Source organism: Neovison vison, chromosome 6 (genome assembly GCF_020171115.1).
Source record: "Neovison vison isolate M4711 chromosome 6, ASM_NN_V1, whole genome shotgun sequence".
NCBI lineage: Eukaryota > Metazoa > Chordata > Mammalia > Carnivora > Mustelidae > Neogale > Neogale vison.
Genome location: NC_058096.1, coordinates 212895366 through 212919823, shown reverse-complemented (window position 1 = coordinate 212919823; position 24458 = coordinate 212895366). Strand labels below are relative to the sequence as shown.

Here is a 24458-nt window from a genome sequence, read left to right as displayed (position 1 = left end):
AGAGGTGGAGGGTGGGGGTCAGAGCTGGACTTAGTCACCCCAGCCAGGCAGGGATAGGGTAAAGCCTAGGCAGCTTGGGGGAGGAGGAGGAAAGAGCTCCCCCTGCCCCATCCCCAAGGCCCCTTCCAGCCATTATTAAGTTGAATAAATGAGTCGCCCAAGGACATCTTAGGTGCCAGGAGAAAGGAGCATGGTTTTGGACAAGCAGGCTTCTGCTGGCCTGCCATCCTGGTATTGGTGGTAAGGGTTAGAAATGGTGGGGCTAAGTACCAAGAAGATGGCCTTGAACCCATGGCCCTAGCAAGCATCCTCTCAACTCCTAGAAGCCCCCACGTTAGGGTCCTAGGCACCCTGCACTTGGCAATAGACAGCAAGCAGGACTTCTGAGTGGGTCACATCAGGAGGGAGGTGTCCACTCTCTTTGCGAAGTTCTCCCCTCAGCAAATGCGTATATTTGAGGGGTCGAGGGTTGGCTGGAGTTTGGGGACTCGATTTTGGAAAGGGGGGTCTCTAGGAGTTACCGAGAGCTGTCGGGGGCGGGAGTTGTCGCTTCGCTAAGTCAGGTGCCCTCCATTGCGTCCAGCCAGAGAGCGAGTTTGAGGACCCGCTGAGCCCTGGGGGCTGAAGGGGACTCCCGGGAATGTGGGATCTTTAAATGTAGGCGGGGCTTGCGGGGTCGCCGGGGGCGGTACCAACCCGGGCTCGACCAATCGGCGGCTCCGCCCGCGTCGCACCGCCCCCTCCTCTCCCGGCCCGGGCGGGCGCTCGCCCCCGGCCGGGCCCGTGGACAGGGCGGCGGGGGATGCACCCGCCGCCGCCCCTGGCCCGTCCTCCTGGCCCCGCGTCCGCCGTCTGCTGCCCGCCCCGTCCGCGGCCCCGGCCTCGGCACGCACGCGAGGGTCTGCGGCCGCGTGGGACCCTCTCCCCTCCAGCCTCTTCTGCCCGTGGGAGCCGAGCCCTGCAGGTACGGGGTGGGACGGACCGGAGCGCTCTAGGAGCGAGGCGCGTCCCGGAGAGGGGACGCGCGGTTCGGGACAGGGGCCAGGACAGAGGGTCTCCCTAGGGTCTGGAACCCAAGGGACGCAGAGAGGGAGGGAATGCATGTGTATGTGCACTGTCTGAGTGAGTGCAGACTCACGGACCCCCCACTCCGGAGGGGAAAGGTACTGGATTCACTTTGGCGAGGGTAGAGCAGTGTGTCTCCAAACTCCATAGATAGGGTGGGGAGAGCTCTTGGGGTGAAGGCAGTAACCTGGGACTGACTTGGGAATGGGAGGGAGGAGACCCTCACCACTGGCCCTTAGGTACTGCCCTCAGGGTCGCCCCTACAGGGGCCAGGGAGCCGGGTCGCCCAGCTGTCCCTGGACAGAGGTTGAGGTACCCCCACAGGGCACTGCCTTGGCTGTCCTGGAGGGCTGCAGATGTGCGTGCTGGAGGCTGGGGGCCAAACGGGAGATGCTGATGGGTCAGAGTGGAGGGCGCTGTTGGAGGCAGCCATGGGGAAGGCTGGGCAGGCTAACTGCACGCTGCTGACTGCTGGCAGGTTTCTGACTGGTGTTGATGGGGGTGGCGGGTGCCCAAGGGAACTGGGCAGTCGGTGCCTTACTGTACCCACTCCCGGGCAGCTCAGGGCTGGGAGGGCAGGTGGATCCTGTCCACCCTGCAGTGCTAGGGCCAAAGTCTGCTGGGTGGGGTGTCTTGGGGACCTTACCCAAGGTGTGTCCCCACAGGGACACACACCCCACAGCTTGCCCACACATCCTGGAAGGTTCTGCCGTGTGCTGGTTCCTAAAAGTGGTGGGGTGAGCCGTAGTTCCTAAAAGTGGTGGAGTGGGCATTTTGCCCCAAGGGGGCTCTGTCTTGGAGACTGACAGGCAGGGGGCACCTTCTTGTCCAGCTCTGAAGGATGGAGTGTGGCCCTGGGCAGTTCCACCACCACAGATGTACCCGTGGCCACATGCTAAGCATTTCCCAAGTGAGATCTCACTTTTATCCTGGCCGCCGACCCACTGTGGGGGGCACCAAGGCCCCTGAGGAGAGGGCAGTGACTTCATCCCAGCTAGGACGCCCCAGGGTCCCTCCCAGGCAGCCACTGCATTTGTGAAAGGGCTCACTCAAGGACCCTTGGGATCTGGCCAGTTTGCATTTTGTTGGGTGGGAGACCTTGGAGGAGCTAGCTCTCCTGTTCCCTGCCACCTGCCTACCTCCTCCCACTCCTGAGTCCTCCTGGGTGCCCCCTGCCCTTTGTGGCTCACAAGGTTCCCACAGCATCTCTTGGGATGGTGTGGAAGCAGGGGCTTGGCTCATCCTTCCATCCCAGCCTTCAGTGAACAGAGGTCTCATGCCCCAGACACGTTAGGTGGTTTTGGTGATTCTAGAGGCCCTCAAAACCAGATGCGGCCCAGTAGGGTGTTTCTAATGTTTTAGAACCCATTGGCAGACCCATGTCCTTCACCCAGAAAAATACACCCTTCCATAGACATCCAACCTTGGCCAGAGTTTCAGAGGGGCTCCTGATTCTTTGGGAATTTCTTTCTTTTTTTCTTTCTTTTTAAGATTTTATTTTTTCATTTGACAGAGAGAGACACAGCAGGAGAGGGAACACAAGCAAGGGGAACGGGAGCGGGAGAGGGAGAAGCAGGCATCCCGCCCAGCAGTGAGCCCGAAGCAGGTTTCGATCCCAGGACCCTGGGATCATGACCTGAGCCGAAGGCAGACACTTAACAACTGAGTCACCCAGGCGCCCCTCTTTGGAAATTTCTAAGGAGCCCTGGGACCCCAGCTTTAGGCCCAGTTGCAGTAGGGGAGGGGAAGGCAGACCTGAGCAAGTGTGGGGTTTCTTGTCCCCACCCAGACTCGCAGAAGCTGCCCCCTTCTATAGAGAGTCAGGCAGGACTCTCGATCCTTCCGTGTCCTCTGAGATCATGGGTATGGTCAGACACCCACCATGCCTGTGTCCCAAGCTCTGTGGCCCGTTAAGGGCAGGGCCGAGCTGGCTCCCTTCTCAGATGGTGGCTTGGCAAGAGGGAACTTGGCAGATCTAGCCACTCACTGCCCCCAGATGGTACCAACTTAGTTCTTGCCCTTCCTGGCTTTGTGACCTTGGGCAAGGTGCTAAACATCTCTGATCCTTGTCTCCCATCTGTGAAATGGGACCAGGATGGCCACCTACCTCACTGAGTGGCAATGGGGATTAAACGTGATAATTCTCATAAAGAGCTCAATAAAGGCCACAATCAGAGCTAGGTATACATTCACATCGTGGGCCCTGGAAGCTCCACCCCCCCCTGCTGCCTCTCTCCCTCCCAGAGGCCACCTGTACTCATTCCCGCAACCCCTCCCTGCCCAGGGCACCTTAGGACGAGGCTGCCAGGCAAGGAGGAGCATGGCGGACACACGGCTGAATTTGGCCTGTGCGTCGGGCGGCTGAGTCACATCCCCAAACTGCATCTTCATCAGTGCGTTTCGGAAGGTCGTTTGCAGCACCCCACCCCCTCCAGGCGCTGTCTGCCAGGCCACTTGCCTCTCCTGCCGGTGCCCCTGAGCCCCAGGCGAGGACCTTCTGCGCTCTCAGGAGAGATGGTAGGAGTGGTGCCTGGGGTTTCCTCATCCCCCGGGTGTGAGCAGGGTCTGGGATTGCTGCGTGTGTCCTGGTGACAAGCTCGCGGCCCTGCCAACAGCTAATGGCACTCCAAGTAGCAAGAAGGGGCCCTGGCCCAGGAGGAGAGTGGCACCTGAGTGTGTGTGAAGGTGGAGCGAGAGATCAGGGCCAAGGTCAGCCTTACAAACTAGGAAGGGCTGGGCCTGCAGGGGACTAGCCTGTGTAAACCATGAGACGTCAGACCTGTGCGAGGCCACGCATCATCAGTGGAAGCGTCAGGCCACAGGTGGCCCTGGCCTGGTTGATGTGATGGGATGGCTGGGAGTGGTGAGGGAAGGGACACTTTCTGATGCTCACGAGGTCACTGCCATGCCATGGAAGGAGCGTTGCTTGTGCTCCTACTGTGTGCTGGCACCAGCATATGGGGACATGTCGTGGGTGGGTCAGATGCTGTCTTGGGGGTGTCAGACAAGGGACAGAGGTGGTCCTGCCCTGGCCAAGGTAGCCCGTGCCCTTCCTGGTAGCATGGCTTGTCTCATCCTGTCCTGGTGTGACAGTTTCTGTGTCTGTCTCCCGGAGGGTGTGGCTTCTGGGCTGGGGTGGCATCCCGTCTGTACATACGGCCCTCTCTTCTGGGCCTGGTACCTAGGCCCCTGCAGTGCATGCTAGCCTGGCCTTTTCAAAGAAGACAGCACTTGTCAGGGGAATCTCACAAGGCAGCCCGGTCTAGAATCTACCCTATAAGGAGATAGTCCCTTTATAGGGACCTCAGTTTCTCTAGCTATAAAACTGGCCAAATTCCAGGACCCCCTTCTTGGGAGCATTGTGAGGATGGAGGAGAAAATTGGGGGGAAGGATAGAGCCTGGCATGTAGTAGATGTTCACTAAATGCCATCTTGTGGGAGGGGGAGAGGTGGGGGAGGGTCTAGCAAGTGGTAACCCCGGAGGCGAGACTCCAGACAGCCTTGTCATGTATGTGTCACTGGCATCAAGGTTCTTGCCCTTGAACATGATGCCAGAGGACACTGCCCTATCCAAGGGCAGAATGCAAGGATATCAGGGTAATGAGTCTGCTCCTTGGTAGCCTGGTGGGGAAACTGAGGTTGACCTGAGATCACACAAGGCCAGGCTGAGCCCATCTCACAAGGCCCCACAGAATCCATTCTGGGACCTTAGAGCTGAATGCTCGGTTGCCACACTGGTCGTGGAATCTCTTTGTAGATCACGGACCTCCTTCCGCCCAGGCAGGAGGGAGCTGGGTAAGGGTGTCCCTGTAGCCCCAGCCATCGTCCTAATGTCCCCCACACTGAAGTGTGTTCAGGCTTTTGGACAGCTCTAGGGAAGGAAATGGAGGCTCAGTAGGGTGACATTAACTTGTCCAAGAGCCTGAAGGTCAGGAGGAGTCAAGCCTGGATTGGAGTCACCTCCGGACCACACACTTACACAGCCTCCAGCCCTCCCAGGCAAACCTGCCAGCAAATTCCATTTCCAGACCCTCAGAAGTCTTTACCGAGTGTCTGCTGTGTGCTAGGCATTGTTCTAGGTATCCAGAGACAGAAAATCAGTGGGCAAAGTTTTGGTAAGAGGCCACAGCAGATACAAGGACCCCAGGCAAGACCAGGCTTGTCACGATCTGGTCATGGGGATGCTTATGGGGCTGGAAGGCCTCTCTGGGTTCATGGCTTCCTGAGCCTCAAAATGTTCTGGGGTGGTGGCAGTGGCCCCTGGCCCTCTGGTCCGTTGGCCAGGCCCTGCCATGACTGTGTCCCTTATGCCCCCTCAGGTCAGCGCGGGCACCCAGTCTCTGAGCCATGCTGGGCCCCGGGCGGCCTACAGCGAGCCCAACCCCGGCGCCCACATAGTCATGAACAGCCACAGCCACAGCCACAATGGCTGCGGGGGGCGGCCGCTGGGCAGTGGGCTGGGTGCCCAGGGCAGAGATCCTTCGGAGCCCGAGGCTGGCCACCCCCCCCAGCCCCCACATGGCCCGAGCCTCCAGGTGGTGGTGGCCAAGAGCGAGCCAGCCCGGCCCTCACCCGGCAGTCCCCGGGGGCAGCCCCAGGACCAGGAAGAGGAGGAAGACGATGAAGAGGATGAGGCAGGCAGGAGGAGGGACTCCGGGAAGACCCCGAACGTGGGCCACCGCCTGGGCCACCGGCGGGCACTCTTTGAGAAGCGGAAGCGCCTCAGCGACTACGCCCTCATCTTCGGCATGTTCGGCATTGTTGTGATGGTGACGGAGACGGAGCTGTCCTGGGGGGTCTACACCAAGGTAGGCACAGCCCTTCCCCTCGGCACCCCAGGGAAGTCCCTTCTGGGCCTGCCTGGCTCCCCCATCGCTCCCTGGGCACCGGTCAGAGACCACATTGGCCACAGAAGAAGTAGGTGGAGAGTGCTGGGGGGAGGGGGCCCCGGCGGCGGGGAGTACTGGGCGGGCTGCCCAAGGGGAAGTTAGGTTTCAGCCCATTCCTTTTGCCCTGCACCAAGAGGCCACACCCTGGCTTCAGGTGGGGCCGGGGGGCTGGCTCCCAGGCGGGGCCCAGGATAAGAGAGCCCCAGAAGAAGGCCAGGGCCCCAAAGCCCAGAAAGAGCTTCTTCTGAGAGTGGTTGAGCTGGGTTATGAGTCTGGCTCTGTGTCCCCTTGTGCCCCCCAAGGTTGTGTGAGGACAGAGAGAGATCGGCATACCAGCCTATAAACGATGAAACAGAGAAGATGAAGGAGGCCAGGCCTTAGAGACGGTGACAGCCTGTGCCTACATGAGGCCAGGCCTCATAGATGGCCATACGCGAGGACTTTAGAAGGCCAGGCCTTATAAGCTCCGAAGTATAGGCCAGCCTTGCTGTCAACTCAGGCCTATGGAGTAAGGGCAGAAGCATGGCTTCCTGAATAGAGAGCCCAGGTGGGGGTCAGGAGGGCCACCTGCCCCCCAACATCCTTGTCCTCCTGCCCTCTGCTCTCTCTCTCTTTCTCTCTCTCTCTGCCCAGGAGTCCCTGTACTCATTTGCACTCAAATGCCTCATCAGCCTCTCTACCGTCATCCTGCTGGGCCTGGTCGTCCTGTACCACGCCCGGGAGATCCAGGTCAGTGCCCCGCTGTCCCTGGCGTTCCCCTCCCTGTGCCCCGCCCCCACCAACACCAGTCACCCAGGACCCCAACCCTCTAAAACATAAAAAGACCAATAGCTTCTTTCTAGAAAGAAGAAAAAAGATCTCAGTGAAGACACACGCTTTAGATCACTCCAAATTTCTTTGGAATGCCTATGTTTTACTCTTCAGAGATTATTGGCTGCAAGGAGTTGGGGGGAGAACAGTGAGGGAGCAGGAGGAGGTGAGCTGGGGTCTGGCACTCGCAAGCACCTTCCCAGCCCTGGGGTCTTCTGAGGTTTGGCAGCCTTGGAAACCAGTGTTTGCGACAGCAGGCTTCTGTTCCTATTTGATCAGACCCCGCATTTAAAGGGTTATTAGATGTCAGAGAGTCTGTTCTCTTGTTTCTTGTTTTGGGAGTTAATCGAAATCTCACTGGGCCAGAGAGCCCAGCTCAGGGCACATTGGGCATCTGTGCCCAGAGCAGGCAGAGGCCACCTGGGGCTGGCACAAGGGCCGGGGGATGCCACAGGGTATCAGAGTTGGCTCCTGAGTCTGGCTTCTGGCCTCTGACCTCTGACCTCAAGCAGCCATGGTTTGGCGGGAGACAGGTAGAGGAAAATCCTGCCTGGGTTGCACCACCCACAGACATCACTGGAGACAACCAGGGTCTGGCATGTGGAGAGGGCCAGTGGAGGGAACAGTGATCCATGAGTTGGAAGGAAGTAGTTCTAAAGGCACAGCAACTGGGGACAACAGTCAATTCCCCATACAGTGAAACACAGAGGTACCATGCGACTCAGCGATTCCATGACATCAAAGAGACATGAAAACCTACATCCACACAGAAGTTGTACACCTGTGTACCACTATTCACAGTAACCAAACACTGGACATAACCCAAAACAGGTGGATGGACACATAAAATGTCTTATGGGCATACAATGGAGTAAGATTCAACCATTCAAAAATGAAGCCCACGGGTCCTGGCTCAGTCGGTTAAGCATCTGACTCTTGGTTTTGGCTCAGGCCATGATCTCAGGGTCATGAGATCAAGCCGGTGCTGGGCTCTGTGCTCAGCTCAGTGCTGAGTCTGCTTGAGCATCTTTCCCCCTCCGTCTCCCTCTGCCCTCCCCTTGCTCGTGGGTGTGCACATGCATGCTCTCTCTCTTGCTCTCAAATAAACAAAATCTTTAAAACAAAAACAAAAAAAGAAACACTTTGTGAGTGTGCTCAGGCTGCCACAACAAAGCCCCCTTTAGGAACGGGAATGTCTATCCTATGCCTTCTCCCTGTGAACTCATGGCTTTCTCCATGTGTGTGCATCCATGGTTGTGGCCCTTGTCTTATGAGGAAACCTGTCCTGTAGGATCAGGGCCCCTCCCAGATGACCTCATTTAACCTTCAGTCTTTGAAGCCCCTCTCTCCAAATACAGTCACGATGGGACTTAGGGCTTTCAATTACAAATTTTGAGGGGACTCGAGTCAGTCTAGAACACTCCGCCAGCGGGGCCATCCCTCCAGTTCCTGTCCCCCTCCCAAGCAGAGTCCATTTACTGCATCCCAACAGCCGGCAGAGTCTTACTCCATCCCAGGAGCAACTCCAGGTCCCAAGCCTCACCGAAGTATCATTTACGGGTACGACTGAGGCATACTTCTTCTCTAGCCAAGAGCCAGACAAGTCACTGTCTCCCCGATTATGGGGCTGGGGCAGACATAGGGTAGACTTTCCCATTCCCAAAGAGAGAAAGGTGAAAGAAGAGAAGGTGTCAGGTGCTCAGCAAGTCAAAGAGCTAGCAGGGTTACATTCCATCAGATTTGTTCGAGAATGGCCCTCCTGAGCTCAGCACTCCAGCTTCTGAGCCCGCTGGGTTGGCCTAGTTGCCCCTTCGGCTGTGGGGGGTGACCTTGTGTGACAGCCTTCTTCGATTCAGCATGTTTTCGAGGTTCTTCCACATTGTAGCAAGTATCAGAGCTCTTCCCCGACACACACCTTTTTTTTTTTTAAGATTTTATACATTTATTTGACAGAGAACAGGCCGGGGGGTGGTGTCAAAGGGAGAAGCAGACTCCCTGCTGAGCAGGGAGCTTGCCATGGGGCTTGATCCTAGGACAGGACCTGAGCCAGCCCGGCACCCCTCCCCTTTAAAAAAAAAATTGTATTTATTCATTTGAAAGTGAGAGTGGGGGGAGGGGCAGAGGGAGAGGAAGAGAGAGAGAATCTCAAGCAGACCCACAGAGCTGGATGCAGGGCTCCATCTCAGCACCCTGAGATCATGATCTGGACCGAAATCACGAGTCAGACCCTTAACCAACTGAGCCACCCAGGTACCCCCCCAGATGGCTGAATCATTCTGTTGCAGCAAAGGACCCCATTTTTGTAATACATTCATTCATACACGGACCCTGGGGCTGTTTACACTTTGCACAATTGTTCACATACCAGGATTTGTTCCAAGGCCTGTTTTCCTCTCTCTTGCCTCTGTACCTAGGAGTGCGCGCGCTTGCTGGGTCATCGGTAACCCTGCATTTTCTTTTTCGGGAACGCCTGTCCCACATTTAATTGGGATTGTGGCTAACCCCGCCAGCTAGGGACAGCTAGGGAGTTTCGCACTCCAAGGCCAGTTTCTTGTAAAAGCCAAGCGCGGGGCGGGGCTGGGTGTGTGTGTGTCTCGGGCTGGGGGTCTGGGGCTGGGGTCTGGAGGGGGTATGGGCATGAGGTCGAGCCCCACCACCGCCCGCCCCGCCCTCCTCCCGCAGCTGTTCATGGTGGACAATGGGGCGGACGACTGGCGCATCGCCATGACGTGCGAGCGCGTCTTCCTCATCTCCCTGGAGCTGGCCGTGTGCGCCATCCACCCGGTGCCCGGCCACTACCGCTTCACGTGGACCGCGCGGCTGGCCTTCACGTACGCGCCGTCGGCGGCCGAGGCCGATGTGGACGTGCTACTGTCTGTGCCCATGTTCCTGCGCCTCTACCTGCTGGGCCGCGTCATGCTGCTGCACAGCAAGATATTCACAGACGCTTCCAGCCGCAGCATCGGCGCGCTCAACAAGATCACCTTCAACACACGCTTCGTCATGAAGACTCTCATGACCATCTGCCCGGGCACCGTGCTGCTCGTCTTCAGCATCTCCTCCTGGATCATCGCTGCCTGGACCGTGCGTGTTTGTGAGAGGTACGCCCCGCCCCCTCCAGCCCCGGCCCCGCCCACCGGGCCCACCCCAGCCCCGCCCCACGTCCTGGCCCCAGAGACCATCCCTCAAGCACAGGCCCCTCACCCCCCCAGAACTTCAGCCTGTCCCCCAACCCATACTCCTCTGGGACCCCTGCCCTCTCCTCCTGGGAGGGAGGGGGGTCTTGGGATCCGCTTTCTCCCTGCTCCTCCACAGTGAGCAGCCAACCTCCGACCTCCGGCCCCGGGCGGTGGAGGCAGCCGGAGCCGGATGGCCCCATTTCTGCCTGTTCCCCCCACAACCACCATCACCAATTTAACCTGCTCTCCTTCTCCCCTCTGCCCGCCCCACCGGACTGTAGGGAAAACATGTGAGTCCTACCTTTGACCGAGCTGTGTGCACAGAGCTGCTGCCGTCTGCCCGCCAGGAATTTAAGATTAGCTGCCGCACGGGGAGGGCATAGGGAGGTGAGGCGGGGTGGCTGTGACCAGCCCAGAGTCCCAGTGGGGCCCGGGCAGGCAAGTCTGGAGCAAGGCCAAGGATAGCGGGAGGCAGGCTGCTCTCCGGCTGCATCCCCTGGGCATCCTGGAGGTCCTGTGTCCAAGGTTGGGGAGGGTTTTGTTTGGACAGCTGACCCTGGGGGACTGGGACAGCTCCTCCCAAGAGCTGAGTGGGTCTGGGGTAAATAAAAACCGGCCCAGCCTTTGGCAACTCTCCCTGCCCAGGGTTTGTTCTGAACAACCCTGGAAGGTGTGGACCATCAACCCAGTTTCCAGATGAAGAAACAGAGGCTCTGGGGCAAACGGACATTCCTGAGGCCTGATTCCTGGTTGGCTCTGGAGACCCGCAGGTGCTTCAGGAAAGGGAGGGTCCCCCTGGGCTTCTCAGGGCACAGGGGCACCTTGCCTGGGAAGGAGACTCTTCTACCTCATGCCTTGCTGGGGAAGGACCTGGAGGGTTCTATGGCACGTGGTGCTGGGACTGGGCTTCCCATGGGATCCCTGGGCTGGACCTGCCCCCCAGGACCTCAGCCTTCCCCCTTTAAGCCCTTCTCCATGGCCCCTGCCTCAGACTGTTGTGGGGCTCATGTCGGTGGGGGCCCTGGCCTTATTGTCATTGGGGCCTACCACCTCAAGACCTGTCAAGGTCTCCTTGGACTCCCAATGTACTGCCAGGCCGGTACACACAAACCATACCCCACGCTGTCAGGAGTGTGGTCTGGGGAGTGAGAGGGGCACCCCTCCTCGGGCACCCTCAAGGTGCTGTCTGGATCATTGCAGGGCTCCCTGGGTTGGGGCAGGGAACGGGGCAGGACCGGGGGGCAGCAAATCCTAAATTCTGAGCCCTATGATGCTACTCGAAGCCCCCTCGCCTGCCTCGCTCCGCCCCTGTGGCTCTGTCCCACCCCCCACCCCACCCCTTGCCTCCCGCATGTCCCCCACTTCCTGGTCCTAAGCAGTCCTGGGGCATCCCGCAGTCCCCACCACAGCTCCAGCCAGGCCCAGGGCTCCCCCGCCCACCACTAGAGGGCCTCGCTCTCCTCTTGCCCCTGGGTGTTGGGTGCTGGTTGACTGAGAGGTAGAGGCCAGGGTAACTTGGGACTTAGGTACCTCAGTGAAAGATGGGGTTCAGCCCCAGGTCCCCCTCAGCCAGCAAGAAGACTGGCAGCCCAGGCAGGGGGGCCCGGAGTGGCATTCGGCCCCCAGGGTTGGGCAGGGAGTCCCAAACATCAGTCCTGCTGGGAAGTTCTCCATCCCTTCCATCCCCGTTTGGGGCCTCTGTCACCTCCCCATTTCCAGCCCCTGCCCCCAGCTTCCCCTGTCCTATCCCTGTCCACAGAAGAGGCCCACCCCCCTTTGTGCCACCTCAGTTGACCTCTGACCTTGAATACCCCCCTCAGGGCCTGAAGTCTGGGAAGGAGTGGGTCGCCTGGAAAGCGTCCTAGCTGGAAGGGCTGTGCAGGCTAGGGGCTGGGCTAGAGCAGAACCCTTGACCAACCCCGCAGACCCCCAGCCTAGGCTGACCATGGGTAGAACTTGTTTATAGCCCACAGGACCAGGTTCACAGTGTTAGCTCTGACCAGGGACAAAACCATGTCCCTTGCCCCCCCCCCCAAAAAAAACATGGTCCTCTTCCCAACATGGGGGCTTGCTGGCTGGGGAAGTTCTTCCCGGTGTCTGACCTGAATCCTCGCCTCCACTCCCTGCTGCTTCTGGTGCCCGTGGCCACCTGTGTCTGCGTCTGTCTGTGTGTCTGTCTTTGGGACGGGGATTGTGTGCACAGTGTGGACACATGTGGACACGTGCGGACGTACTCTCCCTTGGCCCACTCTGCCCCATAACTGGGGCTGGGGAGGGCACACATCCTGGATAGTAGCTCCGGGGGTGGGGGTTGGAAGGGAGGCTGGGAGGAGAGTGTGGGTACCCTCTGCCCCATGGTACCCTCAGGAGGCTGATAAACACCCCCCTCCCTGCTCGAAGTGATACCTTTATTACTTTGAGCCGTCAAAGCAATCAGCTTCTTGCAGTCAAGGTCCCCACACAGCTGGGAGGACCCAGGGCCCTAGTGGTCCGATGCTGCCTGCCCCAGGGGTATGATGATGGCAGAGACACCAGTGTAGACTGACTGGGCTATCCCTGGCTCCTCGCAGGTACCATGACAAGCAGGAAGTGACCAGCAACTTTCTGGGGGCCATGTGGCTCATCTCCATCACCTTCCTCTCCATCGGCTATGGTGACATGGTGCCTCACACCTACTGCGGGAAGGGCGTGTGCCTGCTCACTGGCATCATGGTAAGGGTGAGGGCCCTTGCATGCCCCCTGCTGGTGGGGAGCTCACCCCATTGCCAACAATAATGCATCAGAGTTCCTTCTTGTGTCATCCTAACCCATTCACCTTCTTCCTCCTTACCTCTGCCACCACTCAGAATCTGCACCCTTGGGCCTCCTGGGGGCATCTCTTCTTGGCTCCTTCCAGCCCTGGCTCTGTAGCTCCTGTAATACACACAGCACTAGATGCTGTGGTCTACTGAGAACAGAGTTTTCTTTGCCCTTTATTCTCTGCAGCCTGCTTAAATCATGGCCCTTGCGTCCAGGGCTAGGAGCTTGATACTTCCATGCCTCAGTTTCCCCAGTTGTAACCAGTGCCTACCTTCACTCACTATAAGGTTCAAGTCTGTTCCTTTCCATGAAATGCCTAGAAACTTGAATAGTGTGGACATCCAGTCAACACCTCCGATTCCCTATCCTTGCCTGACTATTCGGGTATCCCAAGCACCCCACTGAACCCCAGTGGTGTGAAGTTTGTCTCCTGTGACTCAGTGCACCCTGGCAGTTCCCCATCTTCCCCAAAGACTTCTCAAGGCCATCCATGGGTGTGGGCAGCCTTTGACATCCGGCCCCTTCTTTCCCTGACTCCATCACCAGTCTTCCTGCTCCTCTCTTCCTTCTCGAACCTTTTTCTCCAAACTTCTACCTCCTTCACAAATGCTTTTCCATGTTTTGAATTATGACTCGTTGGATGCACAGTCCTCTACTCCTCTCCCCACAGTCAATAACATGTTCATTGGTGACAACCAGTGAACACCAGCAGGCCAGACGCTAATCTGGTCCCCACCCCCCACCCCCCACCCCCCCCACCCCCCCCCCCCCCCCGCCCAGCTTCCATCACAGGCCGGTCCTTGGAGTCTCTCCTTCCTTATCTCTGCACGCAGAGATGCATTTGTTCTTGAAAAACAAGACGCCATCCCCACGACAGTGTCCTCCCCTCTGCAGACGGGGGTGGGGGCTGTCTTGCAATGCCTCTGCCCATCCCATTTCGTGGCTTGTAGACTGTGCCCAGTGATCACTGTCTCCCGAGGCCCGTGGCTCTGTCTTCTCTTCACCCCTCATCCCCTCTAAGCTGTTTGGGCAAAAGCTGGGGGTCCATATCCTCTTCCTGCCCCCACCCCCACAGGAGCCTCCCTTCTGGCCAAGCTGATATGGCCCCTGTCTTGTGAAATGGCTTCACGCGATTTGCTTATGTTATTTTACAAGAGCGGGGAGGGGAAAAGACTAAAGCCCGGTTGCAGTCCAACCCCTGACGACAAGCAAATGAAATTTGCAAATGAATAAAGATAAGTAGTCGGGTAATGTGAGGTCAAACCCAAAAGCCCAAGACAAAACGGAAAAGCTGAGTTCCGTTCTCTGGGACCTGGCTCCTGTCAGAACATGAGTTCCGTGTGTGGCCCGGAGCTTGCTCCCTGGTGCGCCTGGTGCACGCACGAACAGTCGTGCTGGGGTCGGTCCCAGGCTTGCTTTCTTTGAGGGAGAGGGAGAGCACAAGCAGGGAGGGGAAGGAGAGCAGAGGGAAAGGGTAGAGCGTGGAGCCCAACACGGGGCTCATTCGCAGGACCCCACGTGGAGGTTTCCAGCACGTTTCTTTGCCCCCGTGGGCCGGGCTTTTTCCAAGATGGAACTCCAGGAACCCGTGACAGGGTTTTCTCACAGGGTGACCTTGTGCCCATCCAACCCAGGCTGAGCATATGGCCATCTGGACCTGCCCAGGACCGTGCAGTAGTGTCCCTGGCCCTTGTCCTCCCCCTCCCCTTAAGTATTTCCTTCCATCCAGAAGAAAAACTGAACTATAGCCCGGACCTCTTAGGCTCCCCACCACCCACCAAGTCCCAAGGGCTGAGCTCAGACTCTCCTTCCTTCCTTCTTAGAGGCAGCAGCCTCAGGAGGAAGCAGCGGGCAGGTAAGGCACCAGGAACTTCTCTTCAGTGCAGATGGGGACCACCAGCCCTTGCTTGCTCCTGCCACCTGCCTTGGGCACTTCTGGGGCTTGATGACCCCTCCTGGGTGTCCTAGGCTCCGCAGCTCCCACTCCTGGGTGGCACACCCTTCCCCTCCCTCCCATGTTAACTTCGTGCAGCCTCCCTCCCCCTGTCAGCCCTCTCCTTTCTCTTGGGACCGCTCTGACCTTTTCCACTAGCCACGAGTTTGGCTGCCATTCAGGGTATCCTGGGGAATGTGGTTGCATCAAGCAGGGAGTCTGCCACTGGGGAGGCATCCTCCCCTCCCATTCCCCACCTCCAGGGACCCCCACTTTGCTTCTTCCTACCTGCAGATGCCCCCCCTCTTTCCTCACACTGCCTTCGCACCCTGCCAGCTGACCCCTCCCGTGACCCCTATCCTCTGGGTCTCTGTCCCCAGCACCCAGACCCCAAAGCCTGGATGGAAATGCTTCCAAATCCTCCCTCCTCCATGGTCACCAGTGTTGAATTCACCTGCAGATCGTCCCTTTCCATCTCCCTTTCTTATCTCTGAGCCTCAGTTTCCCCCTCTGCTCCATGGGGATAAGAGTGGGCTTACCTCCCAGGGCCTTTGGAAATCAAATAAGACATTCAACTGATACTAAGCCAGTGGGACTCGGAATCAGGGACCTCAACACTGATTGAGTGTTGGCAGTGGGATCTGCCAACACTGTGGGCTTGGAGGGGAAAGGTGAGGTAGGAATCAGGGCAGGCTTTCTGGAGGAGGGAGGGTGTGGCCTGGGACCTACCTGAGGCAGCACACTGATGTGTTCCCCACCCTCCGCATGCAGGGGGCTGGCTGCACAGCGCTCGTGGTGGCCGTGGTGGCCCGGAAACTGGAGCTCACCAAGGCAGAGAAACACGTGCACAACTTCATGATGGACACTCAGCTCACCAAGCGGGTAAAGACGTCCATCGCAGCCACTTCCTCTCCCAGTTATCAAGGGCAGACCCTCCCCGCCTTACCTCTGTACACAGCGGGCATGTCCATGTGCCCACAGGCCACTGCACTGCCTCGTGCTCTGCTGCCCGTGCAAATGTTCATGAGCCGCGCACGGAGACATGGCAGTGGTCCTGGGTGTCCACCTGTGTGCCCAGGCCTCACCCCACCCTGAACCACAAGCAAGAAGCAAGCCTTTTGGGGCCGGGGCAGCTAGGTACCATCTATAAGCTGTCAGACTTTGGTAGGTTAGCTCTCTGTGCCTCAGTTTCCCCATGTTTAAAGAGAGAGATGCCAGCATGTGCAGATACACTGATTTAACATTTGAAAGGTGTATAGAACAGGTCTGGCCCATGCCGAATGATATAAATGTGCACACACACACACCCACAGAGCGCAGATGTGGATGGGTAAACATGGCCTCACTTTATAGGCCCAGGACCCCAGAGGGGCATTTCCAGGAATTTCTAAGAGTTTCTGGCAGCTTCTGGAAGTTCCCAGAACCTTCTACAATTTTGTGCCTACCTTGAGGAACTGTTCTTTTTCTGGCCCCAGGTAAAAAATGCCGCTGCTAACGTTCTCAGGGAGACGTGGCTCATCTACAAACACACCAGGCTGGTGAAGAAGCCAGACCAAGCCCGGGTTCGGAAACACCAGCGTAAGTTCCTCCAAGCCATCCATCAGTAAGTCCAGCACCTTTCCCGCTCACGTTTCTGTGTCCACCTGGTGCAGAGGCAGCTGTGGTTCTTGGGAGGAGGCTATGGGCCAGGCCAGACAGCTAGCGTGGCCTTGTCATGGCCCCTCCCATTCCGGGTGGTCAGTTGGCTGGGGTTTGAAGCCTTTGTGCTGGGTGGGATGGTGGATGGTCAGAAGGAGGCAGTGATGGGCCCACCACTTGTCTAGGGTGATCACCTTTGATAAGTCAGGCAACCCAGGGGCACCTGGCTGGCTCAGTTGATCAGGCGTCTGCCTTCAGCTCAGGTCATGATCTCGGGGGCCTGGGGTCAAGCTCCACATCGGCCTCCCTGTTCAATGGGGAGTCTGCTTATTCCTCTGCCCTTCCCCCAATTGTGCACATACTCTCTCTCTCTCTCAAATAAAATAATAAAAAAAGAAAAGTCAGTCAACCCACCCAACATAAATGGCAAGAAGCATATTTTATTCTCCAGAAGAGCCAAAATTATTTTACCTTTTAGATACTAAGCAATTTCCCTTTTTTGCTTTGGCTGCCAGGAAGCTCAGAATTAACTTTGTGTCCTGATCCATGTGCTCATGTGGGGTAATTAGAAATTATTTGATTTTCTCTGTTGTCCCTTTGTATTGAGAATTATTTAGTCAAGTAGTTCTTATCCTTGGCTGCTTGCACCCACAGGGTTTTAAAAATCCTACAGGCAAAAAATAAAATAAAATAAAATATAAAAATTCTATAGGCTGCACCCAACACCGGTTACAGTGGAGTCTGGGAGGTACCCTAGGCTTAAGTTTAAGTCCCTCCAGTGAGTCCAGTGTACAGCTGGAGTTGGCAAATGTTATCTGTAGGGCCAGAGAGTAAATATTTGAGGCTCTGTGGACCAGACAGTCTATCACAACTACTTTACTCTCTGTTGTAGCAGGAATGCAGTAAAGAGGAATGGGTGGGCCATGATCTAATAAAACTTTATTTTTCCCAAATAGGCAGCTGGCCAGATTTGGCCTGGGCTAGGCTCTAATATGCCAATCACTGTCTGCTAGAACTATCATGTAAACCACTGTGTAATTTTAAGTTTCCTAGTAGCCACATTTAAAAAAAGTAAAAGAAAACAAGTGACATAAATTCTAATATATTCATTTAATATATGCAACATTATTTTAATATGATTAATGTAAAACTCAATAATGAGCTATTTTATTTTATTTTATTTTTTTAAAGAATTTTATTTATTTATTTGTCAGAGACAGAGGGAGAGAGAGCGAGTGAGCACAGGCAGACAGAGAGGCAGGAAGAGTCAGAGGGAGAAGCAGGCTCCCTGCCGAGGAAGGAGCCTGATGTGGGACTCGATCCCAGGACCCTGGGATCATGACCTGAGCCGAAGGCAGCTGCTTAACCAACTGAGCCACCCAGGCGTCCCAATGAGCTATTTTAGAAAGCTTTTGACACTAAATCTTCAAAGTCTATTGTGTATTGTATATTTATAGTCCATTTTTATTCTGACCAGCCACATTTCAAGTGCTTAGTAGCCACATATAGGATGTATGGGACATAGGGTGCCTGAGTAGTTCAGTCGGTTAAGCGTCTGCCCTTGGCTCAGGTCACGATCCCAGGGTTGGTCCTGGGATCAAGTCCCTCATTGGGCTCCTCGGTCAGCGGGGAGCCTCCTTTTCTCCCTTTGTCTGCTGCTCCCTCTGCTTGTGTGAGCTCTTGCTCTCTCTCTCTCTGACAAATAATTAAATCTTTAAAAAAAAAAGTTTGATCAGTGTATATACCCATCAAATAATTGCCACAGTCAAGATAAAAAGTAGGTCCATTGTCCCCAAAGTTTCCTGGGGCTTTTAACTATCTTTTAGCTCCAGAGTTTAGTCCATTTACATTTGTTGTGTTTACTGTTATAACTAGATTGCTTTTGAATGATAACGGTCTCTACTTCACAAGACTGCAGGGAGATCTAAATGGGATGATAGGCAGGAATGCCTGGCATAGTCCCTGGGTACATGGTAGCCACACCCACCCACCCCCACCCCTGTGTCTGCTCCCACCATCATCTAAAAAGTGGGGAGAGGAGCTGGTCCCACATTTACTCAACCTCACTGTGTCCAGGTCTCAGTCCTACCTCCTCACAAGACCCCAAGGCCCTGGAGGACAGAGACCCCTCTTTGTTGACCCTCCTACAGGTTTACCGACCACTGGGGCCCCATCTGCTATCTGCCACCTAATTGTGGGGACCTGGGCAAGTGACTGTGTTATTCCAAGCTTCGTTCTCTTATCTCTAAAGTGGAGGCAGTGGTAATTAATGTATCTTTCCTCCAGTGATAACATATAGATCAAACACAGCTGGGGACTCAACCATGTCTACCTGCCGTCCAGTATTTTCTAAACATGGGAGCTAGCATTGATACTGCCCTCTATACGTTCATTTGCTTATCATACCAGCATTTCCTATGCCAGCTGGTGTGCTAGGCATGGGGGACACAGACATGGCTCTGCCCTGGGCTTTGTCCCAAGGAATGTTCCAGAAGATTGTTGGAGGAAAGTGGGAGGATGGGAATTGAGGAGATCCAGGTCTGGGGAAGAAGGCACCTGCTCTATGAGTTACCTTTGTGTCCCTTTGTTCTAGGGTGCGACTGTCCCACTCTTATTTATAGATTTATCTATCTATCCATCTATTTATTTTAAGGGTTTTTTTTTTAATTTTTAAGATTTTATTTATTTATTCTTCAGAGAGAGAGAGCACAAGCAGGCAGAGCGGCAGGCAGAGGCAGAGGGAGAAGTGGGCTACCGGCTGAGCAAGGAGCCCGATGTGGTACTCGATCCCAGGACCCTGGGATCATGACCTGATCCAAAGGCAGGCGCTTAACCAACCAAGCCACCCAGGTGCCCCAAAACAACAGTATTTATAATCTCATGGTTCTAGAGGCCAGAAGTCCAAAACCAAAGCGTTGGCAAGGCCATTTTCCTTCTGAAGGCGCTAGGGGAAGATCTGTCCCAGGCCTTCTTCCTAGCTTCTGACAGCCTCAGGGCGCCCTTGGCTTCTGGATATATCACTCCAGTCCCCCATCTTCACATGGCCTTCCCCCCGGGTCTTCCCATCGTCCTCACTCTGTGCATGTCTGTGTCCAAATTTCTTCCCCCTCTTTACAAGGACACCAGTCATGTTGCTTTGGGGCCCACCCCAGGACCTCATTTTAACTTGGTTAGATCTAGAAAGACGCTGTTTCCAAATAAGGTCACATTCTGAGGTGCTGGGGGGTAGAATTTCAGTATATCTTTTTCGGTTGGCAAGGGGGACACTGTTCAACACATAACATGGAGGTTGCAAAGAGGTCAAGACTGACTTCCCTGGAAGAGGCACCCCAGAGCTTGGCAGACCGCGACTTCCACTCGGGGCAGCCTCAGACCTCCAGGGCTGGGGGTGTTTGTACCCACCGCGTTTCTCCAGACCGAGGGCTGGGTCCTATCAGGGATCCTGGTATCTAGCATAGGTAGGCCCTGAGGGCCTCCCCAAGCATCTGTCATATGTGGGCATGCAGGGATTCGAGCTTGGAGCAGTGAGGAGGAGCCTTACCTGGAACAGCTTCCCTGGGCCGGTTTCACTACACCAGGGATGGAGATGAGGGTCCAGGATACTGTGTAGCCACCTCCCCACCCCCTTTCCTCTGGGCAGCTATTTGGGAGGCCAAGGTGCAATGGCCCAGTGGCAGGTACAGGTTCAGATCCTGTTAGAAGGCCAGTGGGCACTGGCTTTGCCTCTCTGAGCCTTGTCACCCGCCTTGGGAAACAGCATGGCCAGAGTTCTCCGGACTAAATGCCCCCCCGTGGGGCCAGGTTTCTGGCACACACTAGGATACAGCAGGACCACAGGCTGAAAGCAGCTGCATTTGCTGGGGGGCCCTGCTGGAGGGAGGGGCAGAGAAGAGATGCATCCCTAAGGGGCTGGCACGGCCCCAGCAGCCACACGGGGCCCCCCGCCTGGTCCTGGGGTTATACGGGCGGGAGGCGGGCACGGTTGGGCACAAGCCAACCCAGCGGCACTGAGGTTAAAATTGCCTTGTGATTTCTCTCTGCTCTGCCGGGTCCTGCCAGAGCTCAGAAGTAAGTCTCTTCCTGGGGGTGGGGGTGGTGGTATATGGTGGGCACGGGGCAGGGGCACAGGCCCAGGGCAGCTTGTGGAGTGCTACCACCCCTTGGCCTCAGGCGGTGGCCCAGGGTTGTAGCCACCCTGCAGACCCGGTGCAGCCTTCACCTAGGCCAGGTGTGGGGGTGGGGGGAGGTTCCAGGTTCCCCAGGACCTCCTGACTGAGCCCGAGGGGACATGGCCAGAAAGAGGAACGCTGTGGGAGGTGGCTTAGCCATCCCCCAGGCCCTGCCACCCCATGTGTGCTGGGAGGGAACCAACAGCATGGGGCCCGATGCTAACTCCCACCCCATCCCCCCCTGCATGGCTCACAAGGCGACCCCAGGTGGGGCGGGTGCATGAAGGACCCCACTGCCCCCTGCAGCCTCCGCCCACAACCCCACCCACCCACCTGTCCCCCAGGCTCCGGAGCGTGAAGATTGAGCAGGGGAAGCTGAATGACCAGGCCAACACTCTCGCGGACCTGGCTAAGGTGAGCAGGGCAGGGGCGGGGGTGGGGGCAGCTCCTCAGGCCCACAGGAGGCTGCTCAGGCCCCCATGGGAGGAGAGGGAGGTATTCCAAAAAGAACTGAACCACCTCCTGCCAGGGCAGGAATTGTGGTGGCGCCTGGAGGACAGACAGCCGACGCAGGCCAGGGGCGCGAGCAAGGCAGGCAGGGACCAGCCCCGACTCTGCAGCCCTTTTATTGTTAAAAACCAGTCTCTCATAAAATAGCTTGCATCAGAGTATCTCATTAGTGGGCTAAACTGGGGATGTGCCCTTTTGTTGTAGGCAGATCTACATACAGCCTCCAAAACTGAAGAGAAAAACAAAATTCTTTCGCGATGGATATAAATTCAGATTCTAGAATCAGCAGAAAGCTCATTTATGCAGCAATTCAGCCTCCCTCGGGAGATTAACGTTGGTGGCCAGAGCTCTCTAAGACCCGTTTGTGTTACACATGAATCTCTCTGCTGGTTTTATTATCAAGCCCGACTCCATTTCCCACTTTTTATTCATCCTCCAGAAGATGGGACGTTTGACCCAACTTCTGTCAGGCAGGCTCTTAGCATACGCGCCCCACTGTCCTAAACTCCCTTCTGAGCAGTGGCCTACCTTCCACGAGTGGTTCACGCGTGAACTCTGCTCACCGGCTCCCTCCCCCTTATTCAGCTAATTAGGCTGAGGTTCATTTAATATTATCTCTGGGAAGATGTTAAGTCCTATTCTCCTTCTTATACCCAGAGCGTTTTGGACTCATTCTCTTCAACATTATCAAGAGAAATGCAGTATAATATTAACCTACATAAATTTAATTTGGAAAGAAACATTATAGAGGGGGGAAAAAAAACCCATATTGTGGATCCCTGAAGAAATCACTCAGTTGGTAGTAGAAAGAACATAATCCTGAGAGCAGACAGAAACCCTCGCCAAACTAATTTGATGTCATATAAGATTAGAGCTAGAAATACATAGGAAATGCCTTTGAATAACGCAGGTACTGGTTATTATCATTTGGATTATCCATATCGCTCTTTCTTCCATTAGTACAGATGATTGAAGTTTGAATTTTTCAGTTATTTAAACCTCGCTATCAACGGCAGTACGTCCCTCTCAGAATACATTTAACAAAGCCTGCTTTGAAGTAAGGCTTTAATTGGATAGGATGGTAGGGGTTCCTAATGTTTAAAATTTAACAAGGTTAAAATGTCGTCCAGTATTAAAACTTTAATGCGCTCCTACCCAAGACTGCTGATTTAATTTGTGTATCCCCGACCAAAGTACAAGGTGTCTTCTAAGTTTTGAAGAATTGAAACCTCAGAGAAGCCTGAAAAAAATCATCAGAGGCTGGACGCCTCTAGATGTTACCCTGTGGCCCTGGGGACTGTGGAAGTGGGGGCCCAAAGGGTGTGTTCGCCCTGGGGCTGGGGTGCGTGGGCCAGTAACAAAACGTGGTGGGGTCACCACTGAGGCTTGGGCACGGAGGCTGGGAGGGAGAGGCTGGGGTGGAAGGAAGCAAGATGCTGGTAGCTGCCTCATCCTGTCCCCCTCCCGTGGAGCGAGGTCAGGAGGGGGCCTCTCTCCCACCTCAGTATCTCTCCTCCTGTCTCAGGCCAGGGGGTGGTCAGCCGCTATTGGCCTGGGGGTCTGGTCAACCCTGAGGGGCGGGCAGAGACGAGGAACGATGTTCTATCGCCACCTGGTGGCAAGAGTGGCACTGCACCCAGGTCTGTCTGAGCCGCTGGCCTTCCCTTCCTTTACCGGGGCCCATCTGGACAGCGACAGAACCGGCTCCTGCTTGCTGGGTTGCGGGGAGCAGTTGAGGTGCTGGAGGTATCCCATTGCCTGCTGCGATGGTCATCGTCATAGCTGCTCTGCCCCCTGGTCTGTGATTGGGTCAGAGCCTTGGAGTCCGGTTGTCATGGCTGCCAACCCGCTCCATACCCCTGCCCCATCGCTGACCCTTGTCCCCTCCTCAGCCTACTGTGGAGTGCAGGGGGGACAGTTCTCAGCTGAACCTCCTCCCTCTCAACCACAATTGGGTAGGATGGTAGGGGTTCCTAATGTTTAAAATTTAACAAGGTTAAAATGTCGTCCAGTATTAAAACTTTGGAGCACTGTCAGCCCAGAATCTGCCCCACCCCCCACCGACCCCAGCTCTGCAGGCCATGGTTCCCCTGCGTGAAGGCAGCCCCAAGACCACTCTTGGTCTTCATGTGCCTGGTGGCCAGTCCATCCCCTCAGGGCGGCTCTGGCCACATCCACCCCAGGACTTCTCCAACCTTCCTCAGGCCTGCTGGTCCCCCGCATTCGAGACCTGTCTCTCCTCTTGCCTCTTCTCCTCCCATTCCCTGGGGTACAGCAACGGGGGTACAGCAGGAGGCCTGTGGGGTCAGGGTGCCCTCACAGTCATCTCCCACTTGGGTCCCTCTTAGTGGGCTCCCACCTTACTGGCGCTGGTCTCCTGTCTCTCTCTGCGTCTGTCCCTCCCTCTCTCTCACTTGGCTTCTCCTTTCTCTCCTGCTCTGTCTCTGGCAGACCCAGAATGTCCTGTATGACCTCATGTCCGAGCTGCACGCCCAGCACGAGGAGCTCGAGGCCCGCCTGGCCGCCCTTGAGAGCCGCCTGGATGCGCTGGGCGCCTCCCTGCAGGCCCTGCCCGGCCTCATCGCCCAAGCCATACGCCCACCCCCACCACCCCTGCCGCCTCGGCCTGGCCCCGGACCCCTGGACCAGGCAGCCCGGAGTCCCCCATTCCAGTGGCCACCTGTGGCCCCTTCAGACTGCGGGTGACTAACCCTGCCCACCACCAGACCCCTCAATCTTGGCCATCGTGTGGCCGCCACCTCCACGCCATCCAGGAAGCCCTGTACAGTGGCGCCTCTTGGAGTTCAAGGAGCCGAAGCTGAGTTGGGCTGAGTGGACCAGGGCTCTCCCCACCCAGACTGTCTGGGCAGAAGACAGGGCCGGACCGCAGGCGAGGGCAGGGGTGGGCCACCGCCCGCTTCCTCCCTGATTGGAGCCGGGGCAGGGGGCAGCCAGGAGCTTCCTTTTGGTCCCCTGGCCCCCCAACTCTCCCCAGGCCCCCGGTGGGCATGGAGCAACCAGGAGAGGGGTCCTTGCCAGTTCTGAATAAAGCAGGACCCACCCAGCTGCTGCCTGGTTTTGCCTGGCTATGGGACATGGGTCATCACAGCATGGGAGGTGGCCACTCGACTCCAGGGCCCAGAACGGATGTGGGGATCCGGCCGAGCTGGTCCCATCACTGTTCTAGCCGGGTAGCCCTCCTAAGCCTGAGCTCAGTTGGGTACACCTCCTGAGGACATCAGCATCAGGCCCCGCTGGCAGGGATGGCCCTGGCTGGCAGGAGGCAGCAGATCAGGGAGACCTCCTCCCCATTCCAGCAGCCAACTTTGCCAGAGCACCCGGTGTACGCCAAGCTCCAGTGGGGAAGGTGACATGAGTGAGGAGGACTATTCAGTCTTCGCTGGATGTATGTTGAACATTTGCCTGATACAGGGGACATAGTGTAAATTGCCATACTTCACCAAAA

General features: G+C 56.4%; 1 protein-coding gene across 5 annotated transcripts in view; it reads left to right on the top strand.

Annotated features, from left to right (window-relative positions):
• Positions 1-24057, top strand: part of KCNN1 (potassium calcium-activated channel subfamily N member 1) — a 28184-nt gene extending 4127 nt beyond the window's left edge. Inside the window, exons 2-11 of one of the 5 annotated variants that reach the window (XM_044253926.1) lie at positions 5385-5873; positions 6588-6683; positions 9447-9865; positions 10225-10233; positions 12514-12655; positions 15447-15557; positions 16151-16278; positions 20373-20381; positions 20827-20896; positions 23444-24057. In XM_044253926.1, the coding sequence (XP_044109861.1) occupies positions 5466-5873; positions 6588-6683; positions 9447-9865; positions 10225-10233; positions 12514-12655; positions 15447-15557; positions 16151-16278; positions 20373-20381; positions 20827-20896; positions 23444-23698 (1647 nt within the window). In that variant the 5' untranslated portion in view covers positions 5385-5465 and the 3' untranslated portion in view covers positions 23699-24057. Of the gene's footprint in view, positions 1-5384; positions 5874-6587; positions 6684-9446; positions 9866-10224; positions 10234-12513; positions 12656-15446; positions 15558-16150; positions 16279-20372; positions 20382-20826; positions 20897-21196; positions 22136-23443 lie in introns of those variants that run through there. The other 4 variants (XM_044253924.1, XM_044253925.1, XM_044253922.1 and 1 more) reach the window with 4 other exon arrangements.
• Positions 24058-24458: the final 401 nt, after the last annotated feature.